General features: G+C 39.7%; 2 protein-coding genes across 8 annotated transcripts in view; both read left to right on the forward strand.

Annotated features, from left to right (window-relative positions):
- The first annotated feature begins 2573 nt into the window (after positions 1-2573).
- LOC111334927 (polycystin-1-like protein 2) lies at positions 2574-19058 on the forward strand. The gene is made up of 18 exons (XM_022940737.2): positions 2574-2754; positions 2849-3168; positions 5135-5276; positions 5525-5643; positions 6157-6215; positions 6909-7045; positions 7697-8447; positions 8851-9478; positions 9848-9988; positions 10146-10271; positions 10569-10808; positions 10934-11176; positions 12411-13175; positions 13607-13843; positions 14080-14429; positions 14807-15716; positions 15931-16102; positions 16649-19058. The coding sequence occupies exons 1-18, from the start codon at positions 2595-2597 to the stop codon at positions 18496-18498; spliced, it is 7350 nt and encodes a 2449-aa protein (XP_022796472.2). The 5' UTR covers positions 2574-2594; the 3' UTR covers positions 18499-19058.
- A 459-nt stretch (positions 19059-19517) lies between these two features.
- LOC111334921 (anaphase-promoting complex subunit 1) overlaps positions 19518-20183 on the forward strand; it is a 47042-nt gene continuing 46376 nt past the window's right edge. For all 7 annotated transcript variants that reach the window (XM_088763272.1, XM_088763275.1, XM_088763273.1 and 4 more), the window contains exon 1: positions 19518-19780. In XM_088763272.1, the coding sequence (XP_088619398.1) occupies positions 19655-19780 (126 nt within the window). In that variant the 5' untranslated portion in view covers positions 19518-19654. The remainder of the gene's footprint in view (positions 19781-20183) is intronic.

The raw sequence follows: 20183 nt of genomic DNA on the forward strand, positions 1-20183 counted from the left end.
ACAACATTGTTATGAAACATTTCTATTTGACTTGTGGCCATTTTCTTTCAAGGTGGCAAAATATATGTATATTGCCAAAATTAGTTAAGAAGTCTTATTGACTACAACTAGTGTAGCCATACCAGTGCTCCCCTCCCCAGTAATAAGTTGGGAAAAGGACATTTGTATGGTGCTATCATTGTTTATGTTTGGGGATATCCCATCCCTGATTTTTATTTGACTGGATGGGCACAGCAGTACACAGGCTAATTACAAGCTTTTGGTTACTCCTCATGACTTAGTGTTAGTTAACTGGGAACTGACAACTGACTTAATCTAATCAATTTTCTCCTGAACATTTTTAACAAACAACTTTGACTTCAGAAATACTTCTGATAATTTCCCTCTGACATTTCTAATTTGGAAGATTAATCATCATAATCATTATGTTCTTTCCACCTCCATAAACACTCAACATAAGTTCTTTGTTAAAAATTCAGGCAGCTTCTGAATATAAGAAATTAAGTTTAGAAGATAGTTGATTCATTCAAGGCTTTTGCAATATTAGAAAAGACTATACAGTGCTTTATTCACATAAATCAATTAAATTATATTATTATAATTATTTTACCTTACAGTACATTTGTTTTTTAAACGTTTGTTTTTTTAAAAATTTGTTTTCTAGTAGTACCAAGATGGTAATGTTACTTTGTGAATCAGGGAGCTTTATAAACCAGAAGTATTCTTTTAGCTTACTACATTTTATGTTGCAGATGGCAGTAAGTTAGTAAAGAAAGAAAAGAAAAAGCAAAAAGAAAGAAATAAAATAAAATGATTAGTGAGGGAAGAGTTGCATAAAAAAAGACATACTACAAATTATTCATAATTGTGATGGGAAACAAATACTTGTTGGGAAAGTAAAATTATCGCTCAGAAAAAAAATTACAGCTTAGAAAAAAAAAATACAAACTAAGGTGGAAAGTGAAAACTTAATTTATTACCATTACAATGGACATTTTGTACTTAAACATACCTCGGTTTATTCTTCCTTCTAGTTGAGCCAATTTTTGGGGGCTTCAGTCCTATACATGTTACAGTCAAAGGTTTTTGGCCAACTATGATACACACAATAACGACTGGGGATAGGGTGTCCCTGAACACGGGCATGTCTTGTCCTCTCGACAAATCTGACCGGAATGCCGCAGACATGCCGATTTATACGGTTAAAGCCACTGCTTTACAAACCTGATGGTGCAGCGTCCTCAGCCATTCAAAAACCGTTTCATTTTTAGCCTTCGTGTTTATGCTCTTCTATAAACAAAACTTAGTTGCCACGGAGCCGCCAGCGAAAAACAACAATTTCATATCGTGTGCAACTTTAGTTCGGCTTTGGCAAATTGTATAATTGAGCTTGAGAACTATCCAAAAGGTGAACGGAGTTTCAAAGCTAAGTTTACAGTATTCTTTCTAAGTTTTGCCTTTTTACGCTGTCGATCAGACTCACGGCGAAAACATTGTAAAAGTTAACGGCATTTTATGGTTTCGTTGAGGTGTCTGCTGACCAATAAAATACTGTATCGTGCCTTAAAAAACGTATTTCCGCGGTGTCCATCAGAGGCGGTCGCTGTCGAGTGCTGAAATCTGTGTACGCCAGGTTTTATCTTTAAAGACAATAAACGTCCATCTGTCTTCAAATTCTCACATTCAGCATAATCCCACCACAGGTAAAAATATCTTTTCCAGAAGCAAAATAAGATTTCAGGAATCTGCAGCACTAGATCTAAATATTTTTTTTTTGCAACCTAGAATCATCCCAAACATTAATACCTCACCAGTTTAGGTTCGCGCATTCACGTGGTGGACCTTGTTTCACGTTTTTTTTTTGTATTTGCTTTTAGCTATTTAATCTTATGTCTATAAGGGCATATTTTTTAAACTCCCGCAGCAGCATGACTTCAGTTAAACAAAAAGAAGAAAATTTTGAAATGGAGACACTGCCAACACATACATTCTTCTTTCATCTCAACATTGTGTGTGGGGCAGACTACTGAAGAGGATCGGTGTAAAGGGATCACGTTTTTCACCTTGCTTTGAGGTGTTCAATGTAATGTCTACACAAGGGCATGTTTCTTAAACAGACAAACCAGCAGGTCTTCTGTTGTTAAAACACAACGAAGCGACAAAATCATTGAGACGGAGACGTTACTATCTCAGATCTGCTGCTTTCATGTTGTGCTTGGAAAGATACTAAAGAAAATTGGAGAGATATGCCGTTTTGCTTTTATTTCATCGTTGGAATAGGCATTGATTCGTTTAGACTATGGTGAAACGTAGTCAAAGCAGTTACTCTAAAATTAGTAAAACCATTTTTTATTCATCCCATTGTGGTCCCTATTAAGCGAGACCGCGCTGAAATATGCAGCAAAAATAGTGAAGAACATTCTAGAAAGTATTGAAAACCAAAGAAAATGACAAAATTAAATCATTCTGTTTTCACCATAATTAATCCTGTTTATTGACGTTAAAATCAGATTCACCTTTCAAACAAAACAATTCACAACTTTTCAAAACAAGGAAAGTCAACAATTCCACTTTGGGTCCCAGCATGTCTGTGGATGTTTTCACACCTCTGTTATTTATGTTTGGCTACTCGCGTCATTAACATACAGAAGCAAAAAGAAATGCCTGCGTTAGAAATAGTGACCTTGTATCTTTTAAATGTTTTTCTTCTCTGCCATGGTTTGGAAAAAACAACGGAAGCCTACGATGTTTCAGGTTATAATTCGTTATTTCCTGTATTTAAATCTAAGGAGAAACATTCTAGGCGAGTATCAAAGTATAAAAACAAATTTTTGGTTATGATCGACAGATGGATGTCTTCACCCGTTGGGAATCTCCGATGGCAGAATCAAAGATAATCAGTTTACGGCTGCATCAGCTTTTGATAACGATTTCACGAGTTTCGGTCCACACAGAGTGAGATTTAATTCAACAGGATATCGTTCTGCGCCAAAAAAAGCCTTTGAGAGTTGGCTGAAAGTGGACCTTGGCCATACTTTGGTTATAACAGCGATTGCAACACAAGGTTACAGCGATCCAGAAGTTAAAGAGTGGGTTACTGCCTACATTTTGCTGTATAGCCAGGGCTTGGATTATGTAAATTTTAAGGATACCAACGGAGAAACACAGGTAAGAGTAAACAGAAGCAGTTTTCGTCAAAATTAAATCTTATCCCTTTTGCAACATTCCTCTAAAGAGAAAAATTTAGGAAAATTGTTGATTTATCAGCGATCTTTGGAAAATTATTAAGAATATCCGTCATCAGAAGCTTGGATAGTTTAACACAAAATCAGAGATGAATTTACTGAATTACTTCAAAAAATTTAAATGGAAAAACTTTACGAACAGATATCCTTCCTTTTTCGCAAACGAGGACTGGAATTCTAAGTTATTCAGTGAATATAAAAAACCACCATATCCAACTATTCACTTTGTATGTTCCATTACTTGGCAACTTAGTCACTAAAATTATAGCAACCGATCTGAAGTGACTGTTTAACCAAGTTTTAAAAAAATTGAGTCAATCGGTGACCAGTCTTTTGATAAGCATATTTTTTTTTTCATGCCCTCGATAGTATGAATTAGCTGATGAATTTCAAAGCAGTCCTGAACGCGTCCAGTCTGCAGTTGTTGATTTTATTAAATTACCCATATACCACAAGGAGGGTTTTCTTAGCTAGACTGAACCAAAAAGACGAGTATGAAAAGTTTCTTGCTTTAATTTGTTGTAGTTATCTTGAAACTTTATGTTCTGTCGGCACCGCAATTGGCAACTTTGTAAAACCACCGCGACAAAACAACTTATGTCAATACGTTGGTTCCACACCTGTCAAAAACAGAACGAGTGGAACATTTTCATCGATATGGAGCGTTATGACAAACCATCATTTCTGATAAGATTTCGTGATTTTAAACAACCATGCCACTTATTGCATGAAAAGAAAAAAAAAACAATGGTGAATATTACGAATGTTTGTTCAAGACTCGCAGTAGGACTCGTGAACCTGGTGTTGTGGTTTGAAAAATGTATTATACTTTGATTGCAGTGACAAATCTGTTAGCACTCTTCATTCATCCGCTGTTTCTTTAAAATTCTCAGGTTCGTTTTCTTGTTCCTCAATTCACAGTATGAGTTTTGTACAAACTCACACTGTAAGGCTTAAAGTTTTCCAAACACTGTTTCTGTGATTGGTTTCAGTTCTCTCATTGTTATGAGAATCGGGCTTTTCAGGAGTTTATTGTCTTCAACATAGTGTGCTTCAAAACTTTAATTCGTTGTGATTGTTATGTTTTAGCTAGACAAAGTCATACCACCAGATTGTCAGATCCTTTTTCATGATATTGCCTTAGTTTCAAAATGCCTTTGGGGTGAATTTACCCGTACCAGTCTGAGATTAATTATTCAAGAAGCCCTGTTCAGACAAGACAGTTTGCACCTAGTTGTATCATAATTAAAAAAAAAAAAGAATTAGTTATGGGTAACTACATTCGCTTTAGTATACCACGCGACCGAAAACAAAACTCGGTGAAACCTGAGCTGATGTTATATCTCAGTATTAAAATTCTATTCGTGGTGCAAAAGATAATTGTGGGGTGACTGAATACATAACTGGGACATCGAGAATTCATTTCAATGGAAAAATTATTTCCAGTGAATGACAGTGAAACTGGAAGCAACTCAGTAAATTTAAAAAATAAAAAAAAAAAACAAGAAAAGAAAATTAAAAATTCAAATCAAGGAGTAACAGATTATGTGGTCTAATCGTCAATATCAGAGAAGTCCTGAAAGGTTCTGTTGTCGATGGCAAACATGGGTGTGTCGATTGCAAACATGGGTGTTTCGACAACCTGAGCATTGCTAGTTTCAGGTCCTGAGCCTTACAGCCAATGACATCAAAGTAAAACTGAGTGATTCGTTTGCACGAACCAAACGCGTACCACTTAAATGACACTTGATTTGATTATCGATGACCTCCACACGGTTTATCGAGATGTCGATCACTTTTTGCAAAGATACGAAAAATCAATGTATCGTTGCCAGTTGAAGAATACTTAGGCAATGTAATAATAAGCGTCATGTCCCCTTTATTGTCAGTTTTTTGTTGGAAACAACGACAGTAACACCATGAGGTTAAATCACGCAATCCTTCCAGTAAAAGCATATGGAGTTATGCTGATGCCGATTAATTTCAAAAATAACGTTGCCCTTCGACTGGAGTTGTATGGCTGCAAATCAGGTCAGTGTTCTTAGTACTGCTTAGGGCCGAAATATTTATACTCCCCTAACAATGTCACACGGCAAGTAATAAAAATCAGATGTATTGATATGCTTCTGATATCACATTTCATCTATCGAATGCAGCAATTCACTCACTTCACGCTGCACATCGCATTTTACATATCAGATATCGCATGATGCAAATTTCCATAGTGCAGGATTGATGCTTCTGTTTAACTTCAATTTGCTCGCATCTTCTTATCTCAGATTATTATTTTGTGGCCTGGTTGACGTTGAGTAAGACACCATACACAGTCGATTCCCTGGCTCCAAGAATGAAAGATGACAATCATTTAAATCAAATGATCAGAGACGTGAAAGATCAGGTAAAGAGCTGAAAGAATAACACCTCAAGGGATCTTTCAGCTAATCAAACCAATAAGATGGAGAAATGAATCCCCAATGGATTGATTACTTGTATTTTACCTTTCTTTGCGCCGATGATATATCAATAATATTAATTCTCATGGATTGCTAAAGGTCTAGTGCACACAATCACGTTGATTGGAGTTAAGTCTTTATCTCTGTAGGTTTGAGCAAGTAGTTAAATAGTTTCTTGTAGTGTACCCATGCACTCGGTTTAGTCGTAATATTTCCAAGAAAAACCAATTATGTTCCGGTCATAATATGTCTCCGGAACGAGGATCATTGTTCTTCTACTGTAGGTTTGGTTCTGTTACACGCTTTTATCACCATCGTACACCCAAGGGAAGATCTGATTATAGGCTGCTCGTTCCGTCCACACGTCAATTCATGTAAAAGAGTTCGCTTCCATCTTGTAAGAGTCTTTTGGCTTCAAAGTAGTGACAAGTTCTGTTTCTTTTTTTTCTGTACATTAGGTGAAACATCTACTAAGCCATACACCGGGGTTTTTAAGTGTCCAAGTTCTACACTTCAGGTACGTCAGTGGAGTAAGAAATTGACGTTTACTAAAAATTTAAACCTTTGTATCAGCGCTGCTATTCTGTCTATTTGTTTGTCGGCCCCTTCTCCCGAAGTGCGCGTACGATACTCTGCCAAATAATGCACTCCTAAGATCTAAATATCGATTCTCCACACCCTCTGCCAAACATATCTTCTAACTCTAGCTCCGTTAATTTTGTTTTAAATAAAAAAATATTCCCTACTTGCAATTGATGTTTTACATAAGTCATCAATAGTCTCTAGGTCCTTGTAATCCCAAGGTGACCAAAAAAGGGAAATTCTCTTCTCATTTCTTCTTCATATTGTAAGATCTTGTGAGGAGAAATTCCTCTTCTAGTCACCCTTGAGAATGCAAGAGCCGAGAGAGCTCGTTGAGCTAGTGCCATTCATAACAGGCGTCTCTAAACTGCTGGATCACCTGTATCACCAGCGTCCTGGGTGAAGATGGAAAGTGAATGTTGCACGTCTGTTACGACCATGAAAGACAGAAAAACAGCCTGCGTTATGTGTTTGAGCGTCTGCAATTTTGACTTTTTTTATTTACTTCATTCCTAGCCAGCCAGTTTTCTTTCCCGTCATTTTCCCTTTCTACTGTCTTCAGCTGGGCTACTCAGCATTAATCCCCTTTTGTCTATCCTCGCATATCTTCGTGTTTTCCTTTCATTAGCCCGCGAGAGTCTCCCACAAAGGGAGAAGGTACAATGATCACAGCCGAGGTAAAGATCGAATGTCTACGAGCCGGCCAAACGCATATTATAGCACGACTGAAAGAAGAGATTGATTACGTGGAACTCCAATACACAGGTAGGATCATTTATGTTTCTCTCACACTTGATCATCAAAAATACTAGATTACTGATTTGAAAGAGTTGCCTTCTCAGAGATTTGACTGAAAATATTGTTGTTACGGGACCTATCATTGTCGCTTGTCTCGCGAAGCTAAATCTTAAAACTTCGAAGTCTAGTCATTTCCTGATATCGTTGTGGTTTGAATCGTCAAGCTGTCGATATTCCGATCGTGAATGTGACCGCGACAGACACAAATCAGCCTGCCGGGAATAGTTATAACAAGGACTTCGTGAAACGAGCCCGTAGTGTCACACGAGGATTGAATTTAGAAATATTAGCTTTTCCAAGGTTCTCTGGTCTTCCTCTCTACACAAAAGACAGCAGACCAGACTCAAATTTGACCTGGAATGAGAGGACGTGGAACCACAACGTAGTTGTGCCGCTATCGACGATAAAAAAGATTGTTCCACAGCAAAAATTATCTCGGAGCCCCACACTTGCTTTACATATTGCTCGAATCATAAGTGAAGCTAAGACATGAGCACTGATTGGTAAGACTTGGGCCACCTAAGCCTCACTCCACAACCAAGACTGGCATTTATTTTGTCCAGAAAACGTTGTCTTCACATATCGCATACTAATGTGCATCTTGTCCTTTTATTACAGCTGACCAAACAGATCTTCTTGTAAATATTTCCTTGAACCTGAGCACAATCTTAGAGGGAGCGACAGAAATACTTCCAGGTCATCCGTATAGAATCGACGCAATTCTGTCTTCATCACAATCAAATCTAACCGTGGCAAAGTATACACAGTTAGACTTCAAATGGGAGCTTTCCACAGTAGATGAAAATACGGGACAGTTTTCTCCATTTGTCAGCCTCCTTGACAATGTAGCTAACATAACAGTGACTTGTGACCTGCCCGTGGGATTTACCTATGTTCGTGTGTCTGCAAAACCGAAAGGAATAATTGGAGCTATCTCTTACACGTTTGGTTTTATAAGAATTCTGCCTAAATTGAGGGCATTAGTTTCCGGACCAAACACGACTTTTAAGGGCAGCGGACCTATTGAGCTTCATGTAGTAACTACCGGTGTACTGGGAAACTCATTTGGTATGGAGGCGCCTAACTTGGAGTATGCGTGGAGTTGTAGAGATCACAACACAAATACGTCTAACGCAACCTTGGGGGCTGTTTTTGAGTCTCCTTCTCTCAACTACACGAGTACCAAGGGATGCTTTGGTTATGATCCTGGAATTTCACATTCTATAAATGGGCAAAGGGTGTTAATAAATCCAGACCTCGTGGAGGCTAAACGAGCGTATGTTTTCCAAGCACTGGTAGTGCAAGGAAAGAGATCTGTTATAATATCTCACACAATCTTCGTGGACACAAACTTATCACTTGCATTCAGGTGAGAATAGCTTTATTCCAAGCATGCCTAATTATGTCCTTTACCGTGTCTATACCGCATACGCCTTTTATCGGACAAAAGAATTAAACACTGGCCCTGGTCATTCCCTTCCAACAGTAGTATCTTGAGACGGAGCGGAATAGCAATTAAGAGGAGACTAACACAGATTATAAACAGTGAACTAGAAAAGTGAAGGCCAAATTCTCCGAGATGTAAAAAGGGTAGGATAGCTCACTAAGGTGATAAGACATTCGACGTGTCTGATGATTTACAAAGAAGTTCGAACCCTCCTTTATTCAAGATGGAGCTGCAAATGTGATTGGCTCATAATAAAAGACAATCTAAGACTTTCTATGCCAGCTGCTCAAGCGAGCCATCTAACATTTCTGTTATCTTCCCTTAGATGTGTTGCAAACTGTGAAAAGAAGGTCAGCATACGGAAGAAATTTGCACTAGAAGCTCACTGCTCAGGGATATCTTGTCCCTTTCTCAGACACTATCGGTGGTCTCTTTTCGTTAAGTCTGACGGGAGCTTCAATCAATCGTGGAAAGCGATTGGTAACTTGGCAAACATGTCTCTGACATCCTTGACGGGTCCAAGCCTAATTTTAGAAAAGGGGGACGCTTTTCGTAACAAAACTGCCCTGCTGTCGAACCAAACTTACAAACTAATCATGGTTGCCTGGTTGGACGATGGTAATTACGCAGAAAAAAGTTACATTTTTCATACAAATGTCCCACCATACTCTCAAAGCAACAACGCTGAATGTTTCGTGGATCCTACGAGTGGAGAAGCAATCACAACAAAGTTTCGTGTGGAATGTGTTAACTGGACAGACTCTGACTTGCCTCTCACTTATCAATTTGCTTACAAAACTCAGTTTGGCTTCGTAGCTTTTCACACAGGATGGCAGCCAAATGTGACAACGGAGCTACCAATAGGGAACAAATCGACAAACTATTCCCTTGACCTGCGGTTGGAAATTTTAGATTCGCTTGGTGATTATTCCGATGTGTATTTAGCTGTTCAGGTAAATCGTCCTTCGCTGCATTTCACGATAACGATTTTATGGCATCCTTATCACGAAGGTGTAATTTAGAACTTAGATTTTTTCCTTACCATCCTAAAAGGAAGCTCGAGATTGATGCTGCTGAGATTTTTCCTCCGTTTTGACCTGTTTTGGTATCAAACGGATTTTCAAAGCCAGCTTAAGACGTTTTGGTTACTTTCCAAAAGTAAAAGGTTGTCATAGCCTCTCTAGGCCTAATCAGAAACAACCTTCGTGTTCAACTTAATCGACAAACACCAACTAATTTAAAGGGAACTCCAAAAAAGTCTTGAAGTAACAATGAAAATTTTCTCATAAAAACTGTTGGCGTTGGTCATCTTTTCCCCTCAGGTTGCACCACCAAGATCATCAAATATAATGGAATCCCAAGGTCAACTGGATAACCTATTTGCAAGCGGCGATGTTGATAGAGCTATGCAGATGGCTTTTGCCATGCTTTCTGCGGCTGGTGATTCAGATGGAGCTCAATCAGTAGGTTTATCGAACTGTAAAAAATAAAAGGTGGCGAGCATTTCATTGCATTATTTTTCCGTATAGGAGAACAATCCCATGCTTTTCTGCACTACCTCTATCAAATATACATTGCACGGGCTGCCATTTTTACTGGCCTAACTGTTTATTTCTATAGTACAAGAGCTCATTGATCGACAAAATGGAAAACATCGTGGTCGGTAGTGTAGAGCAGGCAACATTAGTGGTAGGAGTTCTTGCTATGGCTACAGATAATGACGATGGAATATCAGGGGATTCTCAGGTAAAAACCACAATGTCTTAACAATGTCAAACATCTGTCATGCAGATGCTATAAGATATGCATACTCGTCTGGGCTGTCTTTGTATACAAGCAGGTCATTCCTCTGCCTTAGCCTGCTTTGGATAGCTGCCAGACGTTCTCACATTAACTGAGGACTGCAAGATAACCTGGCCTGTAAGAATTTCTCATCACCCATTTCTTCGAAATAACCTCAGCGGATTCTTCCGTTAAGGATTTGGTTCTTGCATTTTATGCCCTGGACAATTTTTGAATCATGAAATATTTTCCTACTTCTAGGAAAAGGCTTTGAACTTACTTGGCAGCACCGTGGACTTCCTTTCGTCTCAAATGTCAAATGGTTCGATGGACGCGGAACTGGTACAGAGTTTAGGCACCAGTCTCTTTAGTGGAATTGGGAACGTGCTTGGCGCAGCCTCTGATGAAGCTGGGGCCGAGAGTGAGGATTCTGAGGGAGAAGATGAAGAAGACAGAGATTCCGACAAAGACCATGTTAACACGGATGAAATGAAGGAAAAGGTAAGTCTTTCATCTTCCCTCTGACCGTTTTCTTTGCACTCTGTGCTGTGTTCTGATCCCACTGTAGTACGACGAACTGTACCACACCATAGTTAGCAGGATGTATTTTCTTTTTCGTGATACAGAGCAAGAAAAGGGCGCAAAACGCTTTGAGTCTGGTGTCACAAGTGGGAGATAGCCTGCTGTCAACAAAAGCTGTGGGGGAAAAGCCCACTGTGTTCAAGACAAAGTCCATGGGAGTTGTGCTAGATCGCCAACGAAGCTCGGATATGGGAGGCAAGAAGCTTGGTGAGGGCTCCAATAGTGTGGCTTTACCTTCAGCAGATTCTCTCTTTGGTAACGATGGGCCCGACGCTGTTGATTCACAGGTATGGTTTCTTATGCACCTTTTGGTACTGCATCTGTAACGCACGTCTACCTATAAGTCAGGATACGCAGATAATAATAATAATAATAAAAGTCTTTATTAAGCACTCTAAACAACAAACGTGTTTAGTTACAATGATATGAACTCAGCAAGTATAAAACTAATTAACTAACTAAATTACTAACTGACTAACTAATAAGAGAACAAACATCTATTAACAAAAGTCCCCTTGAAACGTTCAGTTCTGACAAGAGGGAGAATATAATTATGGCGCCTCTTACGTAGCGTAACCATTGGTCGCTCTGGTGGCAAAAGGTCATCAAAGCTGTTGTAAAATCGCTGTCGGTGATCTTGGCTCACAACTTCTTATCTTTTAGAGTAATAATATTTTTAATCGAATAAAGCTCTTTACAGTAACCAAGCTTAAAAGCTCTCTTGAACAGCCTGTCTATGCGACTCAGATACTTATGATAATACGCGCAGCCCCATACTTCTACAGCATATGTAAATATAGGTAGATATAATCAACTAAAGTATAAACCTGTTTGTTTCAGCATCTAATTTTGACTGAAGGAAAGGTTAAAGATGGTTGTTGGCAAAGTAAACTTTATGCATATAGTGTACCTCTCTTTAGCCTTGGTCATTTCCTACCTCGGATAAAAAAAATAACGACATAGAAGAAGCGCTGTTCCTCTTAAACTTGAAATAGAATTAGTCAAGGGGTATTCTCTCCTTCAAAGAGGAGTCAGAAAAAAAGCCTCATCAACCCAAACTTGGCTTTTCCTTTCGATCTTAAGTTAAATTAAGCTGGTTCATTTCTCTCTGGCATGAGAAGACACACAGGGCTTGCACTGTAAGTATTTGGGAGAGCTCAATACAATTCCTTGTAAAAAAATTATAAGGAATCGTATGGAGCTTTTTTAGCATTAGTCGAGGCGCGGCGAGTGTTGTCACGTATGGCAAGGATAATACATGACAACACCCGCCACGCCACGACTAACGCTTAAAAAGCTCCACGCAATTCCTTATAATAAAATTATAGGGAATTGTATATGGAGCTCTCCGGGATACATACAGTGCAAGCCCTGTGTGTCTTCTCGTGAACAACCTCAAATTTGTTTTGTGGATTCACTGCTGGAAAGCACTAGACCCCTTTGCGCATGGATATAAAACACATCTGCACGAACCCTAACATTTCTAAAATGCAACTTCTACATGTTATTTCTTTGAACTAGATGCTGGCATTTAAAGATAATCCTTTCACATGGGACAAGAGTGCCAAAACAGTGAAGTCCTCAGTACTCGACTTCAAACTCAAATCTAAAGGTGGTGACGCGTTAAACATCTCAGGGCTCCAGGAACCAGTTGAGTTATTCATTCCCATAGCGAGTAAGGAAGGTTCTTCTGATAAAGACAACAGCTCAGCCGAAAGCTTGTTTTTTAAACCAAGCAATGGAACGTCAAATCTTCGCTACCACAGGTTTTTGGTGTCATCTCACGAAGTTCAAGTAGCGATACGAATAAGGCCCGAGAAAGGAAAAAGAGTGGATGTCTTCGTCAACTACAAAACGAAACCAACACCACATCGGAATGTTTTTAACACGACCATCCCCAATTGGTCTTCCTGTGCTAACTTTACTGGTGAATCTCCGGACAATCTAAATTGTTCCTCGGATCCTTACACTTTCACATTTTCGAGTCTCATATCAGGACATACCGGCCCTCACTTTCTTGGCATACGATATATGAAAAGAGATGGCGAAGCCCAATCAAAGATGTCTTCTAAACGAAAAAGAAGATCATGTGGTCTTATCCATGGACGTATGAAAAGGTCATGCGTAGATGTCAAGGACCCTCCCACTACACCTCCCCCGACACCTATGATTATAGTTCCAAAGTACAACTCTTCTACGGATGTAAATTACTCGTTGAGTATATCTGTAAGCGGTTGCCTGTACTGGTCAGAAACAAAAGAAAAATGGACTGGAGAAGGATGCAAGGTGCGTTTGTAAGCTGACTACTGCTGTTGGTCTAAACAACCCTAGAGTGAATTTTTTCCTACTCATCATATGCAGATGTTATAGGTTAACAGCCATAAGCACCTTTGCAATATGTGTCACTGTAATGACAACGAATGGTCTGCATCACCTTACAAGACTACGCCAATCATTTCGTTTACAATTAGTTGATTAACGACTGTAAATCTTCTAGGTCTAGTGGAGTCGTACTATAAATTACCGCGGTGATTATATTTGGTTCAGTATTAAGTAGACACTTCCTGATATCGATAGTTGCAACAACAAAACATGATTAAAAAGGAAAGGTCTGTAAAAATTGGAAATGTACACAGTAATCATCTGTTACTTAAATTTCTTCATCATGTTTCCTCGCTAATGCATTCTGTTACTGTTGGACATTGTATTCCTTACAGGTTGGACCGAACTCGAACTCAAAACAGCTACACTGCTTGTGTACTCATCTCTCTGCATTTGGTGGCGATTTCTTTGTTGCACCAAACCCCATAGACTTCGACAAAGTGTTCGCAGCATTTAGCAGCTTGGCCGAGACAGGCAACTTTGTCGTGCTATCAACAGTTTGTGCCCTTCTTGGACTCTATGTAATCGGTCTTCTATTAGCCAGGAGAGAAGACAAGCGCGATGAATTAAGGGTGAGAAAAACCATTTGGTGATTTTGATAGTCACTGTTAAATTGTCGCCGAAGTACACATTTTTAGTCACTTTACAGCTTTTTATTTGTGCAGATTGGCGTATTATGAAGCGTTTTCGACCTGAGAATTAGTCTTCCCTTATATGCACTAAACCTTTGCCTAAGAGTGGAGAAAACTATTGTTCAGAATTACGACCTAACTAATGAGTGGCAATTCGATGTCATAATTCTTTTCAGGTCGTAGCAAACGTTTGCATTAACGAGAATCAAGGAGACAACAAATATCTCATATCTATTCAAACTGGTATGTGGAGAGCTAATGGAACTACCGCAAATGTGGGTTTGGCTATTCATGGTAGCGATGGAAATACAGAGGATATTACCCTGACTGATTCCCAGTCGGAGAAGGTCTTCTTCTCCAGAGGCAGCATTAACAATTTCACCCTTTGTCTACCAGAGTCACTTGGTTCACTTGAGAAGATCCGTATCTGGCACGACAACAGCGGCGATAACCCGTCCTGGTTCTTGACGCAAGTGCTTATTGTGGACGTGGTGACAGGAGAAAAAGCACATTTCGTAGCGAACAGGTAATCACTCCTCAGATTCTTTCAACCTCAGTCCGTTCTATACCGATAGTATGTTTTTTTCTTTTGGGCTGTAGGTATTAACCATTTGTAAGTTAAGACCGTACGGGTAATGAATTCATCGACTCGGTGCATGCTTCTACTCAAGTGGAAAATGATTTAAATTCTCAAATAACATCTCTTTGTCTTCTGGTCGTGCTAATGAGAGGAGGACGGTGTAGTTCTCAATAACTTCACCTGCTCAAACTTTCGACCGAGGGCCGTGTAATGGGACCCTCTACTTATACGGCTAAAAACGACGTTTTATCCACATACGTTGATGCCTTATGAAGATGAATATTAATATACATACATTTCTCGTTATTTGTTTATTTTTATAGGTGGATTGCAGTAGAAAAAGAAGACGGGAAGTTAAATCTCGAGTTAACAGTCTCCGGAAAAAAAGAGCTTTCAGGTTTCAAAAACTTATTCTATTCGAGAACGGCCACAAGCCTCGGAGACAAGCATCTCTGGTTATCAATATTCACTCGACCACCACATAATCCATTCACACGGGCTCAGCGTCTGGCATGTTGTATATCCATTCTATTCGCAGCCATGGTTACCAATGCCATGTTTTACAATTTTGGTACACCACCTGGAGACGCAGTGCAGATCGGTCCCCTCAAAGTTAGCCTTACACAGATTAAGATCGGTATCCAAAGTAGCATAGTTGCTATCCCTGTCAACGTACTTGTTGTGACCATCTTCAGACAGTTAAAAGCGAAGGAATCAGGCAATGCCGAGGAAGATGGTGCACGACGCAGAGGATGTTTACCTCACTGGTTTGTCTTCGTTGCCTGGTTTATCTGCACCATGGCAACCCTAACTTCAGCTGCGTTTATTGTATTCTACAGTCTAATGTGGGGTGCAGAGACATCCAATGAATGGCTTGTGTCTGTAATGGTGTCTTTCTTCCAAGATGCTATAGTCATGCAGCCACTAAAAGTTCTACTGGTTGCCTCCATACTGTCCATTTTGGTGAAGAAACCTCCAGAACAAGAGAAAGTAATGGGTGAAGAAGTCCAAAGGAACGCGGCCGGAGAAGTCATCACCCTCAATAAATCAGATCTTGAGAAGGCACGAAAGTTTAGAAGCAGTCTTGTCCAAATTGGTCGCAAAGTTGTGGAATTTACACTTTTTGGAATATTTGTACTTCTTATGATGGTGGTGTGCTATGGTAACAGGGGTGTAGAACGATTCATGGTCACCGAGTCGATGGACAACCTATTTCAAACGTTTACCATCAAGGTAAAATCTTTTAAATCATCATCAAGACAATAATTAAGTTGCAGCGGGATATCGTGAAGACGACTGGAACAAAAGCACCCAGCAAATAAACCATGAAAAACGCGTTGTTAAAATATCCGGTTTAGTGAAGCCGGTGATTCATCTGTTCTTAAAAGCGTCTCTCAATGTTGTTCTAGCCACCCATGAAACCTCCATGTTTCTTTTAATCTTTTAGGTCAAAGACACTCCGACTTTTTGGAAATGGTCAGAGAAATTTCTCGTGCCAAACTTGTATGAAGTCGATTGGTATAATGGCCGCAGCTTTGGGTACAAAGAAGGATTTCTCAGTAACCGAGCAGCGTTCTTAGTCGGTATGCCGAGAATGCGGCAATTAAGGGTTAAAGCAGGTTAGCAGCAGAATGTTCAGCTTTCTCACTATCTTTCGACTATTAATCAAACTATTTGTTAGATAGCAATAATGTCTTGCATCAAAGCTAAAGGCTATAGACACACATACATGCCGCTTTCTAATTGCATCCTACTGTTGATACTGACAGTCAGTTATCTCTTAGAAAAGTAATTAATTCGAAGATTATGTACGTCAGGTGTTAGATGAAGTGAGGGACTTAGTGGTCTAATGGTTAGGGCGCAAGACTCTCGGTCGAGAGTTCTATTAAATCCCTTTACTCCCGCAATGATACTCTCCAGCTAGGAGTAAAATTTGTACAGTGAACTGTCTTGGATGTCTGACGAAATGTTCCATGAACTTGCATGCCATCTAGGCAGAGTACAGAAACAGAAACCGGAATAAGTTCTGACTGGCTGAGAAAATTGGCTGGAGTGCATACTTTACCCTTCCTGCTATGCGTGACATGGAAATGCAGCTGAGGCCGTGTGCTGTATCTACTTGTATATCATTAATCTCCATTTTTTTTTTGGAAATTTCTCAACAGAAAAAAACTGCTCCATAGCAAAGAACGAACCATCCCTGGCACGTCAGTTCTTAAGATGCGTTCCGTTCTACACAAGTGAGATGGAAAGCGTATCCCAATACAACAGACCAGGATGGATCCCTGTAAAAAATGCCACACTTTTTTACACAGAGTATGAACTCGAAAAACAGTGTCCTAAGCCTTGGCGGTATCTCGAAGCTGCTGATCTTCAAGTAAGACCCTTTGGGGGTCAAATGGCTACATTTGTCGGTGGAGGGTATGTAGCAGATCTTGGATATAATTTTCGTACAGCGTTAAAAGTTATCAGAGTTTTAGAGGAGGACAACTGGATTGATGACCATACCATGGCTGTTTTCATTGAATTCACCATTTTTGAACCGTCAAGTTCTCTCTTTTCCACTATCAAACTACTGTTTGAAAGATTCCCTACAGGTGGATCCAGTGCCAAGACATCAATTAAGACTCTATCGCTCTATGCGTCGTCTGATCCCAACTCTAGAACGCTCTTTCAAGTTTGCCAACTTCTGTTAATGATAGTTCTCATCGTCTTTTTGTTCGCCGAGATTGGAAAACTGCGTCGTGAGAAATGCTCGTATTTTAAGCAAATGTGGAACTGGTTGGAACTTTTGCAGATTTCCAGCACAATCTGCTCATTGGTATTCTTTTTCATAAAAGAATCTCAAACGAGCAAGTACGTGAAAAAACTTCAAGAAAATCCTTTTCAGACGTCAAGCCCTGACAATATTGAATTTATGTCTGACATGGAAACCTATGTACTTTCTTTCGTCATCTTCATAATGACGATCAAGTTCCTGAGGCTGATTAAGTTTAACAGCCATGTTTGTCAAGTTCTAGGAACAATACAGAAAGCAGCCAACAATGTGCTTTCCTTTATGACTGTATTCGTTACAATTCTGCTAGCTTACACACAAGTTGGATTTCTGGTATTTTCATCTGATGTTGACGCGTACAGATCATTTTACAGTTGTTTACGAGCCATGTTGCTGTTGCTTTTTGGAGGCGAAATGCGTTTGGAAGAATTACGATCTACCAGCAGATTCATTGCACCGATGTTCATCTTCGGTTATCTGTTTTCCATGGCGATGGTTCTTTTGAATATGTTCCTTGCCATCCTAAATGATTCTTATTACGAGGTCAAGAACGTGGATGCTGGAGAAACGTTTGCTAACGCCGAGCTGGGAGCATTTATGGCAGATTACATGAAGGACAAATATAACAGAGTCAAAGATGACACTTTGGAGCTTATAGAGGAGACAATTATTGGAGTTATAAACTTTGTCCGCGGAGACAGGAATTCGAAACAGTCTGACGACGAGGCTCCCTTGCAGAGCCCACCAGAAGAGTCTCAGAGCGAAGAAGCCAAACTTGCCTCTCTTGATTCTATGTATGATATTGAAGGTGATGGTGACGAGAAGGATGGAGCCTCAGATCGTCTTGTAAAGAATGGTTCCAGGGAGAGTCTTTCGGACTTAATGTGTGAAAGTGTGTCCCTCAGTGATCTTAAGGAAGCGATTCTTCAGATTGGCCGAGAAATGCGTCAATCTGTGACGTCACTTACTTCAGCTGTCAGTAATTTATCTTTGAACGAAAAGACATCGAAGAAAGCCGTTCACTGGCTGGACGAGGAAGGCGAAACATTAGACTTTGATAATCGAACTTCGCCATATTTCTTTTCGCTTGGTAGTTACCTCGAAGATATCTGGCAAAAAGAAGAAAATAGGAGAAAAAGAACTGGGAAAAGCCGGCCAAAAGATCGTCGTCAACGTCGTTACAAACGGCGGCAGATACCTACTCGCCAGGAGACTTATGTGACAAACAATGTCTATTAACCAGTACAACGCGAGACAGTTTATAACATCGAAGAAGCAATTAAAACTAGCAAGCTTCCACTTGATGCACTTTTCGATTAAGCGATTTTCGATGGAGTGTTGTAAAACCACTGACAACCAAATTAATCCCAACGACCAATCAGAAGAAAGAAAAATACTTTTCAGAGTCAATAAGAGCTCAATTATAACCAACCAATTTGCCAAAAACGGCGGGAAAATGCGAGTAACTGATTGATTGAAAGAGTGCCTCGAGTTTTCTGGACCAGTCACAGAGCGAAGTTAATAAAAAAAACATAGCAGCAATCCCGGCAGTCAATGGAAAATTAGTCTAAATATTTTATTCAAAATCTTCCTCGAGCATAGGAGCTATTGTTACTGAGACAAGGTCTGAGAGTAATAGAAATGGATTATTTAACCCTACCAGACGCGCAAGTGGATGATATCATGTTAAAACATCTTCCTCAGTGACATAACATTTTCGTGGAGGTCTCATCTGTAATATTTGATATTATACGCAGTTCCATACATTACCTGAAGCATTAAATAATGATTAGTTTGTATGTCTGTTGCGTCACTTTACGTAGATGCTGTTACGCCTTATTTACGGATTAGAATTGCGGTGGATCCATGAATTTTCAATGGGGGGAGGGGGGGGAGTGGGTACAAATTATGATTCAGAGAGCTTAGAATTTTTTTAACTTTAGACCCAAATAAGGTAAGGAGCATTTCAAGTCACTAAGATTTTTCATTATTCTCGTGGAGTAATGATATGCGATCATATTGTTGCATAAGTTTTTCTGTCAGACAAGCAGCAAAAAGAAAACGCACGGGTCTGATGGGGGCAGAGAGGGGGCCAAAACTCCGCGCGGACCTTTCCTCCAGGATTTGGTCCAGGATCCGGCATTGAAAATTGAATCGAATAAGGGGATCTAGCCAGATCTGGACTAGTTAGTCTCTTAACCAGACCTCTCACGGCCAAGCGGTCAGAGGCAGAGTAATCGTGAAAGCCTGGTGACTAGGACAGTGATCTTGGGTATCATGGAAAGCGGTGAAAGTAAATTGGCGCGAGAATGTCGGTGTTTGAAACCAGAGAAAGGGAAGTTTAGTCGACAATAGTAAATCAGGTCTGTGCTAAAAAGATAAAGATGTTCTTAAGATGATCAGTTCAGTCAAAGTGGAGAAGTTTGAGCCTTTTGGTAAAGCCTTCTGTTCCCTGCACCCATTTGCGACTCTTTCTAAAACTGGAAATGCACGATCAAACCTTGAGAGTGAAATCGAACCGGTAAGTCTTTAGCTAATATGACCAGAAGCGGCAACTGAATAGCGCTTAAAAGGGAAATTTAAAAAATGGTTACAGATGATGGGGCTCCATCGCATGGAGATCATCCCAGTGATTAATCGACCAGTTCACTTGAAATTGACTAGCTACTTGAAATATTGATGGTCTCCTCGCTCGATCATGTCAATCATGTGTACGAACTTTGTAAGTTTCCCTTCCGCTTAGTGCACAAGATAGCGACGCAGGTTTTCTTGGATCGTTGCTGTTAAAATTCCGTCATCGATTCGGTTTATGTGGTTAACTTTTACTGTGTGTAAGTGCACTTAAAGTTTCCGTGGCACGAAATTTTGTCTGTACAGTACACCATTGAATAAAGTAAGATGGCTATAAGAAAATAAAAGTTTTC

Source organism: Stylophora pistillata, chromosome 6, assembly GCF_964205215.1.
Source record: "Stylophora pistillata chromosome 6, jaStyPist1.2, whole genome shotgun sequence".
Classification (NCBI taxonomy): domain Eukaryota; kingdom Metazoa; phylum Cnidaria; class Anthozoa; order Scleractinia; family Pocilloporidae; genus Stylophora; species Stylophora pistillata.